The sequence below is a fragment of the Chamaea fasciata genome, unplaced genomic scaffold (assembly GCF_029207755.1).
Source record: "Chamaea fasciata isolate MVZ Bird 193981 ecotype frontalis unplaced genomic scaffold, bChaFas1.0.hap1 SCAF_3, whole genome shotgun sequence".
NCBI classification, from domain to species: Eukaryota; Metazoa; Chordata; class Aves; order Passeriformes; family Sylviidae; genus Chamaea; species Chamaea fasciata.
The window spans coordinates 100,192,339-100,218,665 of NW_027094088.1; the positions used below are offsets into that span (position 1 = coordinate 100,192,339).

The following is a 26,327-nucleotide window of genomic DNA, read 5'->3' on the forward strand; positions in this document are numbered from 1 at the left end:
TTGATTGTCAAGAAGAAAATGAGTAAAAGGATCCAAAGTTTGCAAAACACTGTCTACAGCTCCTCCAAATAACTGCTTGTTGTTTTTATGCAATGGGAAAACAGAGGCAGCTGAATTCCCAGTCTTTAATATTATTTATTCTATTTGCAAGTACTAGACCTGTTCTGATTGGTTTTTTTAATGTTAGAAAAATCCCTATGTTCAAGTCCCCTTTCCAGCTTTCTTGTAATGCCCCTTTAGGCATTGGAAGATGTTCTAAGGTTTCCCCAGAGCCTTCTCCTCTCCTGGGCTGAACAGCCTGAACTCTCCCAGCCTCTCCCATGGCAGAGGTGCTCCATCCCTCTGAGCATCTTTTCGGTCTCCTCTGGACACACTCCAACAGTCTCCTTCCTGTGCAGGGACCCAGAGCTGGATGCAGCACTGCAGGTGAGGTCTCACCAGACCAGAACAGAATCCCCTCCCTCACCTGCTGCCCACGCTGCTTTGGATGCAGCCCAGGACACATTTGGCTTTCTGGGCTGCAAGGGCACATGGCTGGGTCATGTTGATTTTGGTCTCTGCAAAAGACCTCTGATCTTATTGCAGCTCAATTAGGGAACAGTAGAGGAAGACAACAGGAGACATGAAAACTTTATGCTTTATTTTGCTTCATCTACAGCTTATAGTTATTAAAAAATGACAGGGAATTTCTAGCACTACCCAAATAAAGAAAAAAATCTAGTTTTTATCAGAAAACTTACTTTGAAGATTGTTTTTATGTGGCCATATAGTTAGGCTTTCCAAGCAGAATTACAGAAATAGAACATTTGATTTCTCTAAACTCCATATGTCTTCCAACATTTAAACTAAATAGTAAGTATTTAATGAGCTGCATTCAGATCTGAGCTTTTCCACAGTTTGACATTGATTGAAATTTTTGAACTCAGACTCTTAAAAGTATTTAGATAATGTTACCTGACATGGATTTAATTTGTAATTAGAGATTCAAATGCTCATAGAAGCTACACTAATTTCGCTTCAGACTGTAAACCTGAATATAAGTCAGTAAAATGGAGGAAGAAGATACTTCTACTTCCCTGTCATTCTCTGAAGGTGATATTAAGTAATCACTAAAGTATTCAGGAATTGTGATACATAATCCATGATCTGAAAGAAGAGTATTTGGAGGTTTTGGTGGCTCTCAAAAGTAATGTGGTACAGCTTTTAAAGGAGATTGAAAACTATACTTTGTGAGCATTCCCAATTAATGCAGCCAATATACAGCACTAAGCTGTATTATAAGCAACCAGATGATAAAATTCTAAAGAAAAAAAAAAGTGAACTAAAGGGATTAAAGCTCTAATGATTCACCGTGATTGAAGTAAGATGTTTGAATAGAAAGATGTGCCCTAGTACAGCAGCTGTATGTGTAATTGTATGTGTTACATTTGTTTGGCATGCAAACAGACGTATGTGTTCCTCTCTTGATGCACTAAATATGAAAAATGCAGTCCATGGCTACACACAGACATGATTCCTTCCAAAAAATGTGTAGGGCTTGGAAATATACCTAAAAGGCAAATTGGGAAAGAGGTACAAAGCAGGCAATGAGTGGGGATGGTATGAATGTTTTTAGCAGTTCGCAGTGGAATAGCATGCTTGCTGTCTCAGTATTTGGAGAAAGGCAGTGGGTTAGCACAGGAGTATCAAATCACACACACTGAATATAGAATTCGTTCGATTAGTTTCAGTTCACGTTCACAGCAGAATGCAATGTGCCTGTTCCCCAGGTATGAGACAGTGCCACATCTTGTCTCCTGACCCAGTGTACTGTAAACCATCCTCCATCACATGGCTTGGCGTGCGAGGTCTTTCACAAAGAGAGTGCAGAAAGTTGAGAGTTCTCAAGAGCTGTTTTTCTAAGCACTCAAAGGGATGTTACTCAGCCTGGAGGTTCAGAGGCTTTTTTGCCCATACGACAATTACTGCAGATGAAGGAACACTCTTAAGGAAGTGTTTTGAACAGTTGGAGTCTTTAATAGCTACAGAAGTATCGGTCAGGCTGTGGCTTTCAAGTTTTAAAAAAACAACCTGTAAAAATGCATTAAAGATTTTTACACAGATACAGCATGACTGAATGTATGGTGGATGCTTTTGTGCAGTGCGTGAATAAAAATTTAATGTGGGTAAGACATGAAAGCAGAAACAGTTTGTGACTGTTAAGAGCTATGAAGAAACAGATGTGACATTCTGAAATATTCCTGTTGTGCCCTGAAGAAAGGAAGGATTTTTCCGGTGTGGGTTGTACCAGTTGTAAATGTGTCTGATTAATAATGCATTCTATTGAAAAGGAATGTGAGGTTTGCTTAGGTATGATTCATCGTTGTCTGTTGCAGTAATTAAGTCTGTTGCTTGCCTTGAGGTCAGCATGACCCTGTTTATTTTAATTTTTCAGTCTCTGCAGAAAGGAGGGCCTTATTTAACTACTTGCAGGACTAAAGCTGAGTGCACAGTGCCTGGATGTAAACCAGTATGTACACAGTGTGATCAGGTGATGGGGAGCTGGAAAGCTCAAACTGGAGCTTCAAACTGGAAGCTGAGTCACTTAACAATGTAAATCTACCCCTAGATATGCCAGTTTTTTACTTTGAGAGTAGAATTTAGTTTGGGATGGAGGATGTGATTCTGTGTCTTTCTTGTGCTTCTTTTGCAATTTGTGATGCCCTCAGGTATCCTGCCTGGCACAGTCTCCTGCAGGTCTTTGTGGTACCTGTGTCACTGCCTCAGATACCCTGGAATGTATCAACAAGCACTAAACATCTTTGTGTAAGCAACTGAATTGAGCCCCAAGACTCCTAAATATAGAGGTCTTTGTGCAGCTACAACTGCAGTGCCTTGTGATCAGTGAAGCCAAGAGTGGTCAATGGAGCTAGGGGAGGGAGTCAGCTCATGTTGAGCTAAATAAACACTGGCAGCTGGTCAGCTGAATCATCTCTCAGATCTCTCTCAGATCCCTTGGTGTTATTGATTATAGTGGAAATTTCTGCCTAGTGAAACAGTAGATATCTGGAGTCCAATTAAGTTGCCTAAAGGTGCCTGGTTTCATGGTTTACCCAGTTCACTGGTTTACCTGAGGTGTCCATTGAGGACTGGCACATATGACAGAGGACTTGCTTCAGAACTCTGCTTCTTTGGAGCAGCAGTCAGAATCCAGACAGAATTACTCAGAACATTTCAAAGTTAGACAATACTTGTGGTTAGGCAGCTGAATTGCAGTCTGTATTTCTAGGTGATCTCAAAGGTTTTTGTTTTGTACTTGTTCAAAGAACAAGACTGAGCATGTTTCTCAGGGAGGAAACAATTTGGGCTCCACATAAGTACCATCCATACCAGTGTGGTATGTGTTTCTATTTTATATAGATGGTATTTTATACAAGATTTTATATACACTCCAATATTATTTCTGTATAAACACAAAAGGCACGTATGCCTACAGCCATATAAAAAGCATTTTGAGAAGCAAAATAGTTGTCTCGCAATTAAATCAGTCATTCTGATTGGCAGGACCCAGTTTTAGTTTTTTCGTACACAGTCTGAATGCAGAATGCTTCAAATACTAAGTTCTTGGGGACTTCTCCACTTTTACCTGCCTCAAGCTGCTGGATAAATCAGTCATTTGATCATAAATAACCTTCTCTCATCTTCTTGGGGGAAAAAAAAATTAAACTTTACAATCATATCTTAATTTTCCTTTCTGATTTCACTTGGGACCAACTCTTTGCTCATTCTGCCTTGTAAATGCATGTCCTGGTAAATTGTTTTTGATGCAATTTATGATTTTTGTGCTCATATTTTAACCTGTGCTTTAGACTTTTGAAAACCTTGTAACCATGAGCTTATAACCTTAAGTTATATGCTGTGTTTCAATTCTATTCCAGTGTTCCCAGTCTGTGAAAAACGTTCCTTGTAGAGTCCTGTAAAATAAGAGTCTCTTCTTTAATGCCCATGGCACAAGGTATGTATTTTACATACCTTTTGTTGGGATAATACATGATTAGCTTTCCCCTAACAACTGTTCTGTCAATTCATCACTTATGTTACCCACTCATTTCACACAGATTCAGCAGCTTATTTCAGCAGGCAGAGCCCTTCTTTTCTGGTCCATCTTGTATCAGCAGTTGCATAATGACTAACTTTCACTGCTTCTGTATGCAAGATCTCTTATACATAAACTCCATGCTCATTGCCCATTCCTGGAATTCCTGCTCTGGCTACTAATCAAACACAATAGGGTCCTTTGTGCTCTCTTGCCCTTTCTCCTCCTCTGGAACTTCTGTTCCATGCTTACACCCAAAGCAGGCAGGCTTCTTTTCCTTTCTGCATTCCATTCCTGATTAGCAGGTTAACATGTTCTTCTTTAACATCTACCCTTTGCTAATATTATTTAACATTGATGATGTATTTCCAGCCACAAAGCAAAGTCAGAGACAGACACTGCAGCATCCTGACTTCATTCTAGAAAACATCCTGGGCAGTGCATCCTAGAGAAGTTTTGCTCGTGCATGCGCTACAGTGTTGGGGCAAATATGTTTGGCTAGCATTACTCAAGTTATACTTCTTTAAAAGGTGAATTTCCTGGCTTTTGTTTTTGTTGATCTGGTAAATTATTAAAAGTGACTTTCAAAAATCACCTCTCACACACATGCATATCTATTTCTTGCAATGTTTGTTTTCCTTTTGGATTTCGCTAAACTTTGGCTGTCAGTATAATATTTCAAGTGCCAGTTTGCTCAAGTCAGTGTGTTGAAGATACACAGTTGTACACTGCTGATAGGAAACCAGTCAGTCATTCCTGCATTTCTTAGCCAAATGATTTTTTACCCTGCTTGAAAATGCATGGCTGAAGTATCCTGTATTTGGTGTTTATATTTAACATTTATAAAGCTTCTAGTTCACTTCCACAGTAACACAAGAAGATACTAGTCACTTTCCTAAATCATTATTTACTACTTTCTGGACAGTTTCTTTTTCACATTCCTATATGGATTGCATTCATCTAAAATCTAAGAATAAAATTGACTAGACTAGAGTAGAGCCTGTCAGTTGAAAGAGCCCCCACAATGATCATCCAGTACAACTACCTGTCCAGTTCAGGGCCAATCAAGCATGCTGAGTATATAGAGAGCATACATTTTAAAAAATTACCAGATAAACAGTGAAAACTTTCAATTAATACGAAAATTGTTTTCAGTGAAAGCACTAAATCAGTGAAGTTCCCAACAGTTCTTCAATATGCTTTAAAATTCAGGTTTTTCCCTCCTATGTTACAGAAGAATCAGAAGGTGTGTCTTTAAAAGTGTTATTTAAAGCATTTTTATAGAAAAATATACTCTTCTTACCACCCTGCCTAGCCATGTACTGGTACTTTTCTTTTGTGTATCTTCATGGCCATATACTTTATGCACACCTAGATGAGGGATTGGATCTGGCAAAACATGACCCTACAAAAACTACTAGTCTTCAGTTATATCAGCTGACATCAATGCCACTGTACAACAGAGGGGGAATATACGACCAACAGTGATGTTGTTTTTCAGCAGTAACCTGAGTTTAGAGTAGCTTGAGCCAGTCATGAAACCATGTCCTGAGAGCGAAGGCTGAAAATGAAATTCCACAAACTGTACCAAAAATATTCTGCATATAAAGTTTATAATGCTGCATGTAAGGTTACACAAAAACTTAATTTAACTGGGAGCCTAAACAAGTGGCTGAATTTACTCATTACAGTAATATTTAACTGAGTTTAAAATCAAGCATGGATCCGAATGTTGCATGACTTGGAGATACAAGAGAAAGAAAATTCAATGATCAGAATTATTGCTTTTATCCTCTGAAGTTGTTACCTAAAGAAATGTTTGATAAATGTGTTTTTTCCAGAAACATTCTCCGTACACGTACTCTAGCTGTATCTTGAAAACATCCAGTGTTTGTTTAAATATGGTGCAACAGCTGTTTATTTGTATATTCAGCATTATATTGAACATGTTCTCTCAAATATTGTTTTGATTTCCTATCCTTTTGTACAGGAGATATGGGCATAGTACCAACACAAAGATAATATTGCTACATACCTGATTTCATTCTCTGGTTAATCTTTTCTTCTGTTAACCAAACAAAGTACCTACAGTACACACTTTATGCTTTCTTTAGTGATTTGGATATCTTTATAGTACAAAAGGACACCTTTATTTCTTAAAAAACCCCAAAAGGTTTCAGTCCTTCCAAAAGCCTCCAACAAAACTGTTGATAATAACAGTGTTTCAGACTGATACATTCATGTGTGCCTGGCTGGGAGCACCATGACCTAGCACAGCACTTTTGTATTAATAAGACATAAAATCAGACCATTTATCATTTAGTATAGCCAGCTCACAAATTAGAGAACAGCTTGCCAGGGTATATTGTGGTCTCATTTCTTAGTTTTTGCCACAGTTTCAGAATAGATAGCTTTGAAACCTTCTTGTGCTCTACTGTGACAGGAGAGTGTTCATGTCATGGTGACCCAGCTGAGTTGTTCAGTTGCACACAGTGCTGACTCAGGAGCCTTAAGTGTGCTCACCAATTTGCCAAGCAGCAGACTCTTTAAAATGAAACAAAAAAAGAAAACTCCACAAGGACATAATCACTGGCAGTTACCACAGGTGTAAAGTATTCAGCACTACAATCAGGATATGAAACTTCAGGAGTCATTCGCTGGAAGTCACTGAGGAGCATATGCTTTCAGTACGGTACAGTCTATTTTTTTGTTGCACATTTCCATGCTGAAAAATACTATTACTGTTTAATAAAAATATTAATATAGCATACACCATCTTATATTGGTTATTGTTCAAATACAATATTTGTGAGACTCTTTATAGCTAATATTAATGTTTTAAATATATTAACTTGTTTGCATTTTCTGTCTCTTGTTTGCTGTCCTTGGTTTGAGTGATTACCTCTTAGGAAAACGTCAAAATACTAAAAGTTCAGACAAGGTGAATTTTTAAGCTCTCAAAGTAGACTACTCAGATCTAAAACTGCTAAGTTCAGTTTCTTAAATTAACTAAACTTGAGGATTCTACTGTTACTTTTAACTAAAGATAATTTATTAATGCTTTGGATAGCTTATTTTTCTTACTGAATGTTTCTTATCTAATGTATTTTCAACATACTTGTGAATCTCCTGATTGAGTAAAACCTGAGATCTATTCAGATCTATTTGGTAATGTGACATACTCATCTACATATGTATTTGCTATCCACAAATGGTGAGGCACATTTTAGACAGCTCCCATTATATTTATGTCCACTCTTTGTTCACTAGATGGAAAATATGACCCAGATACAGTAGAGTGTGCTCTGCTAGTAGAAATCAGTGAAGCTGTCTTTCAAGCAGTGAAGCCATTTGCTGTGAATTAGGTGAAGCTTCTGAACCTGTGCACTCTGTGTGTATCCTTGGAGAACTGGCACAGGCACTGGCTCTGCCTCTGCTGCCCTGACAGACAGCTCCAAAGAAAGAAAAAAAAAGTGTGAAGAAAAGAAAGCTCCAATGTGTGTTTAAGCTGTACATTCTGGTCTCTGTGCGTGTGTGGCTGCCCCACAGACCTCTGCTGCACAGTTTCCAGGGGTGAGCCTGGAGGGGTAGGGGTGGTAATGAGTCTGGAGGCTTGGCGTAAGGGAAAACAAAAGTCTGGTTTTGAGGATGGCTCAAAAAACTAACCTGTACAATCAGTACAGCATTACTCTTTGTGTACCCCTTTTGGATTTTAAAAGATTCTTGGAAACACTCTATAATACCAGTAACAAGAAGAAAGAGTAGTATGCCCCAAGTTCTGGTTTCTTAGAATTTTCTTTAGAAAACATGCATTTCAAGATCATCTCTCTCCTGACTTGCCAATCTGCTTGCTACTCCGTTACTCTGAGGTCTCAAGTGGGTGTTCTCAAAGGTACAGAGGAGACGTCTGAGACAGTTCTTGGAAAGAGAGTTTTGTCTCCTTAGGTGATTGTGAGAGAGCCTTTGCACTTACCGGAACAGCCCAGACCTGCACTACTTGGGGATATTTTTTACTAATTTTCCAGTCACCACTTTGATCATTGCTTCCTAGCCCTGATTTGTGGCACCTCCTTCCCTCCCTTTCTCCTCCCTCTATTTGGCTTCTTCCTGCTGCTTAAAAGCTCTATTGGTTTTACGTGTGTAATTCTTTTTTTCTTTTAAGAGAGTTTGAAGGTGGCCTCTGAAAGAATTGCTTTCATCCAAAGCCAGGAGCTGATCAAAGCAACACACAAAAGCCAAATGGGAGCCAAGGCACTGCTGCCTGACCAGCCACAGGATCAGGGTTCTGTGCTGGAGAAACAGTAAAGCATTTTAAAAGTAAATCAGCTGCTCTGTGCTGGAGGCTGATGGTAAGGGATTTTCTCTCCAGTAACACCTGCAAAGTTTATGAGATCCTGTAGGAAAATCAAGGAAATCTGTGTCAGAATACATTGTTTCTTGCAGAGAGGAATGTGGAAGAATTTACAGGATGAAATGCCATTGCCTAAATGTATTTATTGCCATATCATATGTTAGTCTCAGTCTGCACTATCAATACAACACTGGACTATCATCCTGCTCACATTTATTTTTATCAAGTGGCTCCTTGGCCCAGTTGTCAGGATATAAAGGAATGACAAGTCTTTGAAAAAAAGGTTCATGCTAAAACAAAAAGCAAATAAATGAAAACTAGTGTCATCATTATGTCTAAAATAGATTTCCAGTGAAAAATTAAAATAGATTAATAATTGATGCTAAGTCACTTTTAAAAAGTCTAAGTAAAGATTTCTTCTGAATTCATTTTGCAAATACAGATTTTTATCAGGCATCAGTCCCAACAGTGCTTATGACTATGATTTTTTAAAACTTGAATAGTAATCTAATATATGGCTCTTAACAAAGGATTTTCTCTTATGAGCAATTTGAACTTTGGCAATTTTAATTCTATTTAAAATAAATTAAAACAGAGTGTCATTTTAGCACAAAACAGTACTTTAAATATCTCAGAAAAAATCAGCTCTGGTTTGAGAGTAGGTATAAAAGTTACTAGGGTAAAGGAAGCTTACATTTTCTGTAGCCATAAAGGAGGTCCAAACTGTGTCTTAAAACCAAAACAGTCTTTTATCCTTAATTAATTAAAGGAATCTGATTGCAATTGGAGTTTTCTGTTTCCCCCAAAAAATACAGTGTAAGCTGTCACAGCTTAGATTCCTTGTCACTAAATTGCCAACATGCCTAAGTCCAGATCCCCCAGCATAACTATATTTTAATGAGTTTATGACAACTTAGATTGCTCTGGATTTTGTTTGGCTTTATTTTTTTGGTTCAATGTGAAGTTGAATTTGTATGAGATTTTTTTTTTTTTTTTGCAGACAGGTCAGGAAATTCTTTTTGCTTTTTCTATAGAAAATATTCATTTGCTATTTTTGCTGCTGTTTCCTGCATGAATTGTAGTATATTAATTGAAAAAATGAACACTCAGAAGTAATGCTTATTAGTTTTGTAGTCGAAAAATTTCAGAAAAAAAAACCCACTTTATTTTTAGATGAAGTTGTCTTTACTATGGCCAAAATGGATGTGTAATAAATCCATAATAAGAATGATCCATTAAAATTTTTGATTTATTTCCTGCCTGAAGAAAAAAAAAAAGAAATTAATAGTTTTTTAATAGTGTTTTTTATTGTGGTGGTTTAACATTGATTTTTCCAAGTTTGTTTTCATCCTTTTTTATAGTGATCAGTTAGGAAATGGACTTGATTTTTCAGTAGGTGTGGGGGTTTATCCTGTATTGAATTTCATTGCAAAAGGGTCCGTATTAATCTCTGCAGCAATCTCCTGTGTAGAAAGACATTTCCCAGTTATTTACTTCTGCAGTGAGGGAGAGAACTGATTTCAGTGATTAATATAAGGATTTTGGCTTGGAATCTAGAGTTGTCAAAAAAAAAAAAAACAAAAACAAACAAACAAACAAAAAAAAAACCCCAAAAAAAGCTTGACACCTTTCAATCTGCACTCTTGTTCCCACATTCTGTTGCTTGGAAACATGAATCGGAAGGAAATCATCTCACTGTTGATGCCGGAGAAAATACCTGTCAGCTTGATTTTCAAAATCAAAGGAAGATCTCAGATAAAAATTAAAAGCAAACAGAAGATAAAAAGAAGCGGTAGAGAGAGATCTGAGTAGTCTTGTTACAGTATATTCATTTTATGGAAACAGCAGCAGAATTGTTCTTGGCTGTGTAAAGGTGGTAGGATTAAGTTCTCTGTGATCTGTCATCAACCTTAATCAGACTGTCTGTGTTTCATCGTGAGCTACTATCCAAAGTTTTTGGAAACCATTAAGTTTAATCTGGACTGGTCTTTAGATAACATTTTTATGTAAGTCCACAGGACATGGAGAAGTTTTAAGGTCTGGTAACAGAGAATGAGCTAGAATTTCTGGCAAAGGTAACTGTGCTTTTATTTACAGGTTTCATGTTACATATAAAATATAATGGACCAAATGGGGTCCACTGAACTGCCAAACTTTAGTCATATATGAAACACAGAATGACTGGGGACTTCTCATTCATCTGACAGCCAAGGAATAAATTACTTCCCTGAAGAAGTGGATTTCAATCAACAGATCCATAAATGACTGCTGAGTTTATTCTTGTTGCTGTTGGTAGAGTTGGGCTCAGCAGAGAATTGTAATTTTATTTTCAGTGTCTTTTGAAGCTTGAAGATTTCTATGTCTGGGTAAGACTAAGAGAAGAAAATCAAACCCTTCTTGAAGATTTTGGTGAAAATTATTTTGGTAAAATGTTGGTCTGGAAGTAATCTCAAATGAGGTGATGTTTCCCACGCTCCAGTATTATATCATAAACATCAGTCTTCTGAGCCCTTTTTTCCCCTCTCTCTTACTGCCAAGTCAGTCTCACAGAGGAGTGAGGAAACAGATTTGACTTCCAGAAACTATTTTTCTCAGAAATTGGCAATAATCCCCCTCTTTACAATGCTTTTAGGTGATTTTGTACTGACAGAGAAAAAGCTTTGTAAATTACTTCTACAAGTGCTAATTTTGTGGTACATGAACAACTAGGTTGATTTCTGGAGGAATAATTTTTAATTTGTTTTTGCCCACATGGGCTACAGCTGTATTACTAAATGAAACAATTGAAGGAGAGATTTCTGTGTGCCAGAAATCAATTTTCTCTTGTAATGTCTTGGCATAGCTCTGGTGCTTGTAATCCCTCTCTTCAGTAGTTCCCAGACACACTTCAGGAGTCAGAATGGATCAGTGACTTTTCCCAAAGGGCATTTTGGATGTAGTAACCTTATTTTGAGGGTAGTAGTAAAGACATAACCTATAATACTATATTGGGTCTCAGGGCTGAATATCAGACTGTCTTTTAGTTCTCCTGAATCAAGAATTTTATACAACCTGTGGGAATTGATTTTATGTTACCTGTGGGAAATAGGTACCACACAGTATCACTTCTACATGTGACACACATTAATATAGGAGATAAAAAGTAATTTATTCTTCCAAATCCAAAGCTAGAGAAAACACTGTAATTACAGATAACTTCATGGAAATAAAAGAGTGAAATTTGATGTTTCATGGCTGGACTGAATCCACGAGGAGGATGTTGCAGGGTGTATCACTACCATTGAAGAGAATAAGTTTTGTGCTGTCTCCAAATTTATTTTTCTTCTTATAGTTATATTTATATATGAGTTCCTACCCTAAGATTTCTTGCTTCTTAGACTGGTGTTTTTAATACAGTTTTTAAAGAATTACTAGAGACTTTACTGAACTTTACAAATACTGATGGATTTTGAGTGTTACTGGATGAATATAACTTATGTTCAAAGGGCAAAAGAATCACAGCTTTTCTGGTACTATTCTGTTAACAAATTGCTAACCTGCAGTAAATAATGCTCCCTCATCACAGAAAAAAATTAATAGATGACCTTTTGATACTTCAATCCATTGTCCATGCAAACAAATCCTTTCTTTCTGTGCAAGTGAAAAACTGCCTTTTGTCATAGTGATAACAAATTCTTCTGGGGAGCATGAGAACATCTTGCTATTCTCCTCTTAGAAATGATGCAATAGAAGTTACTCTGTTAAACTATTTCAAAATAATGAAAGCTGGCTGCTCAAACTTGGAAACCATATTCACTGCTATACAGCAATAATGAAAGGATTAATGTAGCAGTGTTGATTATATTGTGTAATGCAAAAAACTTGCAACTTAATATGAAACATTCCCACCTGTAATAATTTGTAAATTAATAATTTGTAAATCTAAGCTGAATTTCTTAGTAATCAACCAGGTCTTCCTGATTTCCCACTTAGTTACCTTGATCACTTTTTAAAGTCAACATAAAACAGCCCAAATATACTCTAGTTTCCTCAGTTTCTGCTGAGGACAGGCTTTATTTATCAGTCTATTTCAATGGGAGTTGTTAAACGCCTTTGATTACTTCCCAAGCTCTAAAGTCCTTTTCTTAGGATACCCAGGAATGTCCTAGGTGTAGGATTAATTTTGTCCAGGATTTCTGTGCTAGATCTTCAGTCTTCACAAAACCCTAGCACTCCTCACTGCAAAAAGCCAGTAGTGTGTTGCTGTCTTTGTTCCACTATGTACAAGGTCTCCCTGCGTGATCTGGGTGCTGGGACTGAATGTCCTGCTGCTGTTGGCCATGGCCTTCTCTTACTGTGACCAGTCCTTGTCATTGCTCTCATGGTAGGGATTGCCCTCATGGCTGAAGGAACTCCTTACTTAAATCACAGCACTGGAGGGCAGGCTCAGAGCAGGTTTTCTCAAACCCTGACTAGTTCAGCTGCAGTTGAACTTGAAGTTGACTCTATATGTGACAGACGTTCACCCTCATGAAGGTCCCTGTTGTTCTTAATCACATAGTCCCTGTTTTCCACTGAGATGCTGACAGTTCCTTTTTTGGAATTTGAGATGCTCCTTTCAGTGACTAACAAACTTTTACTCACATTTTCAGATGCCTGGACTTAGCATCTCTCTTTGCCAGCATTATCCATGGATTTCTAAGGCATTGGCCTGACCTGCTTCGTTTGTATCTGCATTTTTTTTTGCTCAGAGTAGTTTTTGTCTTTTTCGCATGCTTTTATGAGGCTCTTCCAGGTCTAGCTCTTTGCCTTTTCCCCCCTCCTTATATTGGCAAGTATTTTCCTCTGCATGCTCACCATGGAAACTGACCATGTGATAGGGAGGTGCCCTTTGATTTATCAGTAGATGGGGTGGAGGGCCATCCTTCTGTGTCAGTGTTTTTTAGTAGATCTGGTCACTGTCTATGTGCATGACTTAGACTTTCACAAGCATTTGAAAGTTTAGTGGCACCCAGTTGTACCCAAGAGAAACCCAAATCAGGGCTGGGAGTGCTGAGTTCATTGAAGCAGGGATATAGGACTCAGTTTTTGCTTCCTGATGCCATGGAGTCAGCAACTGGCAATTCAGATACCACAGTCTGAGCAGTTCTAAAGAAAAGGGGGGGATGACAACTGTCGTATAGTTAGTAGGGAATGGTTTCTCCCTTGCTGCTTTGGAGAAGTAATTTCTCCTGCAATTGAGAGTCAGTGGGACTCTGAACAGCAAAGAGTGATGCTGACAAAAAAAACTCCTGTAGTGCCCATTTTATGGGTCCAGTGGTGTGTGTTTGATGATGAAAAATGGCTAAAAAATATTTATCATGTCTTCCAAAATAGGTTCCTGGGTTTATGATTGTGTTTACACTGATTGCAAGATCACACAAGCACGACAACTTACAAATCCAGAAAGCGTATTTTTGTTTCTTTTTACCAACCCGTTCACAAAACTAAATTACCTGCCTAATAGACAAACAAACATGCTTGTGTTGCAAAGGATTCCAAAACCCTCCTGTTTCACAAATAATATAACCTTAACTGATTCCTTATCTGTAATGTCACATTGATAAGATGTTGGTTTCTGCCATCCTCAGGATTAAATACAGGGTTTCTGTTCTGACCACTCATGGGCTCTATAAATCCTGAGCAAGCATTCAGCATTGAATATAATTCATTTCAGAGCTGACTTGGGGTTTCCTGCATATACCTTTGATAAAGCTTGTTAAGGACATTGATGTCAGGCTTTCCTCATTGTCTTCAGCTGCCTTTGGCATAGGGGAAAGCAGTACTCAAAAGAGGGTTCCTATCAGTGTGGGATGGGAACCGTAATCTGCTGTCTGTGATGGAAGAGACGATGTAGCCTGATTTCCATATTAGCAGTGAACATCTCTAATAGGCTTTGCAGCTTCCCATTTACCCTTTACCAAATGGATATGTCACTACTCTCCAGTGCAACTTCTCTGTTTGATTTTGTGTATATTCATGAGTATTTTGTCGGTAGTGCATTCTTTTAGTCTGAACAATTTTCTTCAATACTGCATCCATTGTTTTATAGTTCTCATTATGGTTCTATTAATATAATATATATCTATTATAACAATGTTGTCATGTATAGTACTAGCTGTACTCTCTATACAGTATTAACATGATACAAACAAGTACACTAAAATATGGTTGTATATGTAAAATATGCTTTACAAAGCCATAAAATGATATCCAAATCAACAAGTTTATATGTTGTTCTCTTCAAACCCCTTTTTCCATGACAAGCAGTATGTGGTTTCACAGTGGCTTTCCTTTTGCTCCACTGATTCCTACAGGATGCTTCCCAACAGACTAATTTCCCAAGCAGTAGCCAGTGCTGAGGAGGGCTGTTCAGTGTTTAGGAATTACTGCCACAAACAGGAAGCATTTCATGCTTTCTATTCACAGTTACTTGAGGAGGGAAAGGACATGGGGCCCAGGGCAAGAGCTACTTTGTAATAGGGAAAGAAAGCTGACATGGCTTTTGGTTACACCAATTCATTGTGTTCCCTGTGGAAAGTAGGCGTCAGTTAAGTCCTGGGAATATTCAGCTGGAATAGACTGTCTGCTCAATGACAGAATGAATAAATTACGTGGTTTCACTAAAAGTAAAGTCCTAATAAATAAATGAATGCAATATCAATGCATGTGAATGGATACCATTTCATTCTAACAACAACAAAACCCCCCTATGTTTTACAAGAAAAAATACTGTTTATGGTGAAAAGTAAAAGTTATATTTCACCATCTCTGGGTTACAGCAATGCTACATTATTTATGAGACATCACCTCTAAAAGATATGTTGAACTGCTTTAGCCAGTGTTCAGCCATGATGGACCATGCAAAGATAAGTGCACAAAACTGTGCTATTGCCCAGGTCATTTATTTGATTCAAATTGCTTAAAACAGAAAGGCTGTTCAACAATAAATTGATGACTATTGAAAGTGCATCTCCTCAATTGCTAAATAAATCAAGGAATCACTTGAATCAGATTTCTAGTCACTTTTTCAAGAAGGTGCCAAAGCTTGCTGCCTTTCTGCTGAATGGAAGAGAGCTGTTACTTTTAGATAACTTCCTGTAATTTACCAGCAGGATCTGCTCAGTGACTGCTGCAGTCAATGTTCTTTGCCTTTCTTTGTGGACAATGAAGCATTTCTTTTTCATGAGAAATGTTGAGCCTGGCATGAGCATGCAGTGATTGAATTCTGAGTGCTTAAATTGTAATATCTTATTTATTTTTTGCTCTTCTTGTCTTTTTTTTTTTTTTTTTTTTTTTTTTTTTTTTTTTTTTTTGAGAAGATGGGAAATTCTTACGCTGGTCAGCTCAAGACAACACGGTTTGAAGAAGTGTTGCATAATTCTATTGAGGCCTCTCTCCGCTCAAACAACTTAGTTCCCAGACCAATCTTTTCTCAGTTGTATTTGGAAGCTGAACAGCAACTATCATCACTGGAAGGTAGGAAAAAAAGTAATTTCTATTTCTGTCAAAGGCAGTTCTGATATTTGCTCAGCCATGGCTCAGCATACACATTTTAAATCATAACATAGATAAACAGAAGTTTTTATTTGGATTTTTTATGACTTGCAAATATATATGTATTAGAATTAGTTTAAAAATACAAACTGCACTGTCTTCTATTTTGAGAATTAAGCCACTTGCTCAGATTCATCTATACACAAAACCTGAAGTTCTAGGAACTGTTCCATTTGTGGAGAAGTTTTTTGAGATTTGGAACATAAATCTGTTATCCTGTAATTTATTGTGTACTGCTGAAAGTCACATAGTAAATGGTAGGAAACCCATAACAGATTTATAAAACATATATAATAAGACTGATTTTCAGTGTGCATAAATACAGCAGAAATATTTTTTTAGCTTTTGAGTTGATTTATATTTACTTCAGGCATAATATTTGTAGATATTCTGTAGTTGCAGAGGTAAAAATTAAGGATGTGTACTCTCACAAACCCTGCACAAGTTAGTATTTAACACATAGGATTTCTCACTGAATGTGTGTATATTTACAGAAGCTTGTTTTCTCAGTAATATAGTTTAAATGAACTGTATGGATCTGAGAAGCAAACTCATGATGCAGTTTGGTGTTTGTTATTTGTAGTGGTCTCATGGTTTCCAGTGAGTTTACTGGTGTGTGCAAAACGTTGGCATAGTGGTGTACGGTTATGTTTAATAATTTCATTATTTAATAATTTCTGTCAAGAGGGTGGAGTTTCATGTCTTTTGTCCACACCTACTTTCCCTGTCATACTTTCCTGCAGTTACAGTGAGAGATGCATAAAGGTCCACAGTAACACACAACACACACACAAATTCAGGCCAAGGAGTAGTAACAGATAAAAGTATTTTGCACAGGTTAGTCTTTACTATTGCCTCACAGTGACAGTTACGAATATTTCTTGAAAAAAAAATATTTGCTCACGCATCATTAGTAATTTCCTCTTTTGTCTTTTTTCTTTTTTTTGCTAAAATAGGACAAAATAATGAATATACATTAATTGTTTAAATATATATGCTGTATATTCCCTGCACAAAGTGATTGTTCTATCATACCCTTCCATAAGGATTTAATAAACTTCCATGGCAGCTGTGATGTCACAAAATTGATTATGACATCAGTTGGGAAAGATGCCACAGGAGCAGATGCATTGTTCAGGAACAAAAGTGCAATTTCACACCTCTGTAGTTTCTTTCTTTCTTTCAAGACTTTCAAAGAACTTTGTAAACCTTGAGGGGCTGATTCTGTGTTCTTTGTAGTTAATGGACACAGAATTGAAGTGTAATTAAAAGTCTCATAGCAGCCTGACAGAGAGCATTCCTTTCATGAAAGTTTCAGACAAGGGGAACTCTGAAGGCACCTATAATAGAGTGCCTCCTAGGTTGATCCTCAGGTGGAAGAGGTCTTCAAGCTGCTCTTCTGTACTGCAGCCTTGTCAGAAATTGAATCTTCCACTTCTAGCTACATGAATCCCTGTGCTCTGAGGGCCAGGAGGCACCTGAATCAGCGACACCCTTGGGGGCATGTGCAATGCTAATGAAACCCTTTACAGGTGGCAGCAGCTCATGCTTGAGTACCTTCTCTTTTACTCTTTCCACTTTTGAACTGAAAATGCTGTAGCTCTCTTATTTCTTAGTCTCCACTTCCATTTTCTGTTTCTTTCTTAAATCACCTATTGTGGTTGAACAAACCTCACAGTTTACCTCTGTCCAAAGGGGAAATAAAACACATCCTGTTCTGTTGACTTTGTCTATCTGTACATTTTCATTTTCTCCCTTTTCATGAATTTTGCCATCTTTTGGATCTTCCACTGTGCTAATTAAATACATAAACCCAGCAAAAAGAAAAAAGGAAATTGGTCACTTTTTTTTTTCCTTAGTTAGACTTTTTTCTGGTTAACAAGCTGGGATGGCTTAGCAAAGGCTCCATTAAGTGTCAGAGCTGGCACAAAGAGGAAGGAAGGAAGGAAGGAAGGAAGGAAGGAAGGAAGGAAGGAAGGAAGGAAGGAAGGAAGGAAGGAAGGAAGGAAGGAAGGAAGGAAGGAAGGAAGGAAGGAAGGAAGGAAGGAAGGAAGGAAGGAAGGAAGGAAGGAAGGAAGGAAGGAAGGAAGGAAGGAAGGAAGGAAGGAAGGAAGGAAGGAAGGAAGGAAGGAAGGAAGGAAGGAAGGAAGGAAGGAAGGAAGGAAGGAAGGAAGGAAGGAAGGAAGGAAGGAAGGAAGGAAGGAAGGAAGGAAGGAAGGAAGGAAGGAAGGAAGGAAGGAAGGAAGGAAGGAAGGAAGGAAGGAAGGAAGGAAGGAAGGAAGGAAGGAAGGAAGGAATTTCTTGTCTAGGAGCAAGGGGAAGGAGAGGAGAGACAGACTCAGCCCTTTTGCATTGCATTTAAATGTTTGTCCAGGTTATGTCATAACACAACTTACCCTTTGGTTAAATAGTATCGATAAAGAGTTTCACTTTTCCCTTCATTCGATTGCAGCCTTTTTGTCTTTACACCATGCCCTTAAAACACTTGTGTTTAGTGTTCTGTTCTTAGTTGTGTGCACCAGGACTGGAGCTTAATGTTCAGAGCTCAAAAGTAAGCATACCCTTCACATCTTCTTGGATTGGACTGTAAATCTTAATGACCTTGACAGATAAATCTTCAGACTCCAGATTTCCTTTCTCCTCCCTAGTTCTCATTTATGCTATAGTAGTTGTCTAGCTGATTGTACAATAATTTGTCAATGAAATAAAAGGATATTCTGAGGAGGGTCATAGAAGAGAAAAGATAAATCCTTAATGATATCCTATGGAATTCTGAGTACCTGATCTGAAGTCAATTGAAGCAAAGAGACAGTAGACACTGGGCTTTGGAGGATGACTGCACTGCTTCACTGTTTTTCTGTTTCAAGACTAAAACCTGGATCAACAGAGCAATGTCAGTGCCTAAGTGCTCTTTTACTTGCTCAAGTACAAGCAGCTATTCAGCTTCCTGCTGGTCCTCAAGTACCTGCAGGCCTTCACCACCCAATTTTGCCAGTGGAAGCTCTTGTTGTGTTTGCTGCAGGTGTGTCCCTACAGACACCTACAAGCCTACAAGCCTAAGACATAAACCCCACTAGGTTCACTTAGTACTTGTGCACTGCCTCTCTTGTATGTAAAATGTTCCTCAGTCCTGTCTGTAGAAGTGTTTTCCCCATTCACCAGTTAATTGCTCTCCTCTGTTTGGCACATTCGTCCTATTTGCCATGACTGCATCTGAGCTACAAGAGGGGATGGAGCCATTGGTCAGTATGTTTTGCTGGAGCTGTTGCATCATGCATGAAAAAGACATTGTCTTTTGGGTGGAGAGAAGGAAAGAGGCAGTCTCTAGCTGAAGAGGTGAATCACACAGCAATAAAGCCCTCTCTCTAAACACACCTGACACATTTTAAAAATTGAGGCTTACGTCATGTATTCCTCTCCAGCATTCAGTACTGCCTCCATAGTGCCTCCTGGACTAGCACTGTCCAAGCACAGGCTGGTGTGAATTGTCTTCCTGAACATCTCTCTTTCCGTGACACTGTACACACTATACACTATACACAGGGAGTGTCAGTGCATTACTTGGAGCTCTGGATTCTGGTAGGAGACAGACGGGCTGAGAATTAGGTGTTCTTGTCGTGGCATCATCTGTGGTGAAACTAGTTGCAAGCAGGAACTGTTTTTTCAGTGTCCTGTACAAAACCAAGGACATGGTCAATAGCTAATTAATAAACTCTGTACTTGGACTGTAGCCAGGACATTCTAAAGTACCAAGAAGTAACGACTGTGGATTTTATTGGCTGTTAATATTATAAACAAAGGATACAGTTACACTGTTTTGATCAGCAAGAGGTCACGCATTAGAAGCTAGTCCCCTAGAAATTGTGCACTTACCTTTAAATAATAAGATTTTAAAAATTAATAAGTTGAGGCTTCTTTTTATTTGTCCTTAAAGGTGTTTTACTTTCTCAGGTGCAGTTGAGTCATGCTTTTGAACTTCTTTTGCACAGGAATTAACATCTTTATTTTCTTGGTGCAAGACATTCTATCATAAGCATGACTGGAAGTTGGAGCTTTAAGGAACAATAACTATCAAGAGTTGGCAACAGTAGAGTCACTGTCAAGAGTAGAGAATCCAGTTTGCTCTAATACTTTCTGTAATGGGGTCACCCTGTTCACTCACTGGTTTGTTGCCACCATTTTCTGTTGTCCAAGTCATTTATGCTGTGATAATTTTCAGCAGGCAGCAGAGCAGATAATGAGGAAGAAGAAGAAGAAGAGGAGGAAGAAGAAGGCTCAGAATCAAGTAGTCCTCCTCTTTCTTACCAGATGAAGCCTCCCCCAGAAGGATGTTGCACTACTGATGGTAAGAGGACAAACCATGCTGTCAGGAGCATTTGCCCTACTGAAAAGAGTAGAATTGGGGCTATTTCTCCTATAATTTGTCAGAATGAGATAATCTATATGATATAGAAATCCTAAAAATGTCAGTGTTCATTACCTGCTACATAAAGCTGAATTGCTCTCAGCTGCTCTTCTGTCTGACAGGGTCTTTGTTCAGTGTCAGATAAGCATTTGTGCTGGAATGCCTGGCACAAAGACAGAACTTCTGTTCTCTTAGGCAACACAGCCTTTAAAATGTGGAGTTTGCAGGCATAGCATGTGCTAAAATGAGTGTGATAATTCTTACTGCTTAATCACTACTCTGTTTAAAGTGTATCTTATTCTATGAAGCTGTAAAAAATATTTGAAAACCCAGGAAAAGCTGGTGAAATTAACCAGATTTCAAGAACTGTTTTCTCCCTTTTTGAATGTCTGACGTAAGTTATGATGATAGTGATGAGTTCCATAAATATGTAGGTTACAAACTACTACCAAGAGAAACTTCATTGTACATTTTCAATTTTTTGTTTGTTTATGGATGACCAAACTACAGGCAAGAAAATGATCTTTAATATGCCCTTGATCTTAGAATGTAAGACTTTTTTTTTCATTAAAAATATAAGAAGTCTTTTAATGAAGACATTTTTGAGCAGAAAACAAAAACATCTTTTCAACTTAAAATAAATTGAATTGATTTTTTTTTCTAGGTTTCTGCCAGGCTGGTAAAGATTTGAGACTGGTTTCAATTTCTAATGAACATATTGAGGTGCCATCTGGATTTTTACTTGTTGGTGCAAAGTCACCAAATTTACCTGATCACCTGTTAGTGTGTGCTGTGGATAAAAGATTCCTGCCAGATGACAATGGGCGCAATGCCCTGTTGGGTAAGTGTCTGCCTGCAGTAAGTGGATTCTTCTGTGGCTTCAATTAATAGATAATTGTTTTTAGAGTTCAGCAGATCTTATTTCTGTTCCACATCTACAGTAATGCTCACAGGTCATGCACAAGAAGTTAATAAGTCAGAGCTGGCTGTGTTTGCTTTGGAAAGATGCAGAGTGAGCCACTTCATTAGAGATGCTTCATCACCTTCTGTCTATTAGTCCATGGCTAAAGTCATTATTTGACTGGTGCATATCCTAGTTGCTGGAAATACACATCTGGTAACTGGACTGGTTGAACTGCTGCCTGTGTCTATTTTAGCTGCCCAAATACGGGTGTGTACAGACTGTAGGCCTGCCAAGTGGAAACTTCAGGCTCCTATATACACGTAAACAGTTTAATGATAGTTTAGATTACAAAAAAAGATGACCATTTCAAATTGATTTCAATTGAGATAGGGCTAACATTCTCCACTGTGTTTGAACAATAGCTTGGGTTCTGGATCCTAACCTATAACTTTTTGCTGTCATTGCAATATAAATAAATATGAGTGCTTATAAGTTGAATTTTTTCCTATATGTGTAATCAGTTAACACTGTGTGTTTGAAAAATACTCTTTGGAGGGTGTTTCAATTTATTGTGTTTAATGTACTTAGAAGCTTTACTTCTAACATAACAATAGATCCTTCTATCTATTTTTATTATAGTCTTGCTGATTGTCATTAACTTCATCTAAATCAAGCCAAATAGGGAAGATCTGAAATCATGTGAATTAATTAAATGAATATTAATGTTATTAAAATGGAATTTTTTTTGTATTGGGAAAGGTGGTACATAGTTGGAGGGGGAACTCAATTTGCAATCAGACACTCTCAGGTTCGTATATATTGTTTCCATAGTTAACAAAAAAAATGATGCATCATATATTTGTACACCAGTCTGAGCTTTGAATAACTAAAGGGAAACATTTCCCAAGAATTTTAAGAGATTTATTTCACAAACACTGACGGATATGACATGAACTCAGTTGTTATCTGAGTTTGAGCAGGTCTTCAAGGCATTTGGGTTGACAGTGGAGTGTGAAGGTGCATAATGTGATTCTATGTACAGTAATTTCTTTTCCTATGTGATCTTGTAGAGTTGGATTGGTCACAGTGCATTTGACCAGTGATTGTAAAAGAATTAGGAGGGCTGTAAATCACCCACGTGTTGTCATTTTAAAGATAAAGACAGGAATGTTGTACCACTCAAGTCATTCAGTGCTAGCACTATTAACAGCTTAAGCTCCTTAGGCTGTTAGCAGAGAGGAAGTAGTGTATTTGTTAATTGCGTGCTAAACAAGAACAGAAAAAGGCAACAGGAACGTAATTGGAAGGGTTTTATGCTACTTGCATCCTCAGTTTGCTTATTTAATACATCTTAGTTTCCTGAAACCATTTAAATGCTTATTTTTGACTGTTGTTACACGCGTAAACCCCAGTGAACCACCTTCTTTTGCAGAGAATTCTAATAACTCTGTAGTATGACTTTTATGTATTCTACAAGAAGCTCAAATATAAAAGAACTTACATACTTTAAGATCCAAAGTCTTCATCTGGAAGGTGGAGATAAAACAATGTTCCTGGTCCCTAATGTAATGAAAAAAATTACGTATCATAATACATAATTTAATAAAAAAATAATATCATACTAACATGAGGATAGTATACTATTTGTACAATAGACCATACTGTGGATAGAAATGATTGTTTGATTCAGGTTTTCATATGCCAGTGCAACTCAAATCAGGGGAAGTAAAATTAGAAGCAGACATGAGTAGTCTCATGGTTTTGGACACACAGTGGGATAAAAACCAGAACCGTCACTTCTCTAACTGTCAATTCTCTAATCTGTTAATGTAGCACAGCGATCTCTGTTTGGCAGTAGATTTAAATTGAAAACACGTCATATGAAGAAAGGAAACTACTTAGTGTCTTGTTTTTCAAGACAGCACAGAAGCCTTATTTTTGGTATTTTGAGTTTAGGCAGTACTCCGTCAAAGATGCTGGCCTTTTGAAACAGCATGGAAACTGGTCCCTTCAAGCCTTTGTAAGTTTAGAGGGAAATTGAATTGGATTAATTTTGAATTGAAATTAGCTGTCACAAGAGTATATCCCACACTTTTAGTAAGGCTTGTTGGTGATACAGACACAGAATTTGTAACCCTTCACCCTCACTGGGTTGGTTTTTTTTTTTTTTGCCTAATTTCATGCTTTTTCCTCTTAATATACTGTATTTTTGTGAGGCAGCTGTTACTCAGTAGTGTTAAAATATTTTCAAAAGAGTTTATTTAAAGAGAGAAGACATCATTGAGTCACCCAATAGTTTCCTGATTTCTTATGGTCTGCTGTATATGTTTGTGAAGCTGCCTGTGGATTGTACAAAAAGATCAGAAGAAAGCAGGAAATGTCTCAGTAGTTTCAGGGCCAGATTTCGACTTATAATCTTGTTCTCTTTTCGGGCAACTGATATTCCTCTGAGGCATGTGCCATTTTATTGATAATGCTACCAAGTTGTTGCACCATCAAGGCAGATGTGCTTGTGATTTGAAAGTCATTTCTGTTGGAGGTTGTTTTGTTTTTTAGTTTTTACAACTGATGTGTTATTCCACAGGAAGAAAACCTTAACTGTTTCTAGAAAAGATTATATTTTTGACAACGAAAATGTTTTCTGTCTGTAGGCATGTTCCTCATCTGATTCTGTTAATCATGTTAGATCACAGGTTTACCTTCTTCGCAAAACAGTTTCAGATTTTTGCCTTTAGGAAGCTGTTTCTTGGGTTTTATGCAGTCTAAAGGAATGCTGAGATGGAGGAAGTGATCTGTGATAGTGAGATATTTATTGTTTCCTAATTAAAGCAGTAAACGTGTATCACTCTGAAAGGGTTTTTAAATTTTCTTGTTTTGGTTTTTTTTTCCTAGTTCTCACTCTTCAGGGAAGTCTCTCATGATAAACAAAGCAGCTATTCACTCATCATTTTCCAAAAGACCAAACAGCTGCCTATTTTCCTAGCAGGGAACAAGAAATCCTTTTTTTTTTTTTTTTTTTCCCAGTGGGTCCCTGAGGTCAGAATGACAGAGGAAGAGATTAGTTTGCTGGCATTGTAAGCTGTATGTAAGATGAAAACATTGTGGCATAAAATACTGTGACTGCTTCTTATAAATATGCAATGATCTGTTGGGCTTTTGTAGCAGTACTGAGTTTCCATACAATGGAGCTTTCCAGCTTGACTGTATTGATTTTATTCATTTTTAGACATAGGACTTCAGTCTTCAAATGGAGTGGTACTGAGTAAGTGGGAAAACCATGGAGCATTGTCAGTGTTTGTGTGCCTTTTTCTGTGAGTAGAACTGAAAAGAAGAAATACTTGTGGTGAAAACTTGAAAATATGATCATTCTTTGTTTAAGCAAGCTGCAAACTTTCCACCAAAATATTAATGTTAATTAAAAGCCTGTTTCTCATTTATAAGAGAAACAAGAAGAAAATTTTCTGCCATTTTATGAAAGATTTGATTATGCAATATTGAGTGGATGTCCTTCCATTCTGAAGTCCTCTCTTTATCCCTACCAGAAGCTCTCTGTAGATCTGAAAGAACCATTTTATCAGTGAGAACATAGGTCAGGTTTCATAACCTTTTGGTCCAAGGTCCTTCTTCAGAGCTCAAGGTCCCTGCTGTGGAAGAGCTTTTTAAATTATGGACAATTGATCATTGTGATGTGAGCAAATTCAAGCAAATGCATATGATAAATCACAGACACAATCAAACACCTTCTGATTAAACAAACTTCAGAGGGGAACAGCCTTTAGTCACAACTGAGCTGAGCTCAGTATGAACCAATGACTGAAAGGTGAAAGGCTTTTAGCCCCTAAACTCCAGGCATTGATTTCTAATTCTCTTGTGAGATCAATCCCATGACATAGATATATTGAGTCAGCTTATGGCTGCCCCAACTCCCCTGACCTTTGTCCTCTCTATAATGTATGGAAGAATATTTAATGCAGCTTGTTTATGAAACAAGCTGGCCCCTCTATCAGCTGCTGCCTTGGGCCATAGTATGAGCAGGGCATTTGGAGGAGGATGGTGAAATGTTTGGGTTCTCAGTGTTACTCAATTTGCCACATAAAATGCTCTGAGCAGGGGTGGCAGAGCCCTGCAATGAGAAATGGCTGAACAGCATGTTATTGCACCGGAACTTTAAGAGCATGCTGTGTTCTATCTGTGGTGTCAGGGTTGAGCTGCACTAATGAAGCAATGGCTGTCACCAAAGAGCGTCAGTCAGATGGAATGGGATGGAAAAGGGTGTTGGCAGGAGCTTGCAAGAAAGGAATGAGTCTCACTCAGAAGGGCTGGAGAAACTCGAGGTAAAAGATGATAATTTGACTTAAAGGAAAATTAAAAAATAAACTTAGAAAATGTCCTCCAAGGGCTTTTCAAAACAAGTGGACAATTTAGATCTGTTTAATCCTTACTAGGCCTCACCTGTATGCTGTATAGGGTGTGAACTAATTTTCCAGTAGATGCCGCAGAGTTAAGAATAGGTGATTAGGGAAAAAGGTTTTTTTCAGGTAGAAGTTATTGCTAAATCTGGTTTGGACAGATGTACTTTACAAAAGTGATCTGAAAATCTGAAATCCAAATGACAAGATTTTGTGTCTACTATCCAACATGGATTGAACAAATACTTCAGCCATTTGGGTTTGTCAAGGTGCTTTGTCAAGACAATCCCAGCAAAATGATAAAACCTAAAAAGTGTACTTTTGGGAAAAAAAAAAAAAAGAGTAAATTTGAATACATGTGCAGTCTTGTAAATGACAACCAGGCAAAAATTGCAGTGCTGCTGCTGTGATGCTCTGTGTGCTGCCAAATATATGGGAAGTTTTCATTTACTAGCAAAAGCATTTTTGATGATTTCCTAATCAGCATAAAATGTATGCAAACTCTACAACTTTTGCCACATCCATTCTAATTTTGTTTCCTTTTGTTGTTGCTTTTATTGCAGCTACTCAAGGCTCTGTGATGTTAGACAGATGCTTTTGTGCTGACT

General features: G+C 37.7%; 1 protein-coding gene across 1 annotated transcript in view; it reads left to right on the plus strand.

Moving 5' to 3' along the window:
* The window catches only part of GREB1 (growth regulating estrogen receptor binding 1), an 87,925-nt gene that overhangs the window by 16,645 nt on the left and 44,953 nt on the right, over window positions 1–26,327 (plus strand). Inside the window, exons 2-4 of the mRNA XM_066179938.1 lie at window positions 15,767–15,923; window positions 20,221–20,346; window positions 21,071–21,247. Coding sequence (XP_066036035.1) covers window positions 15,767–15,923; window positions 20,221–20,346; window positions 21,071–21,247 — 460 coding nt within the window. The remainder of the gene's footprint in view (window positions 1–15,766; window positions 15,924–20,220; window positions 20,347–21,070; window positions 21,248–26,327) is intronic.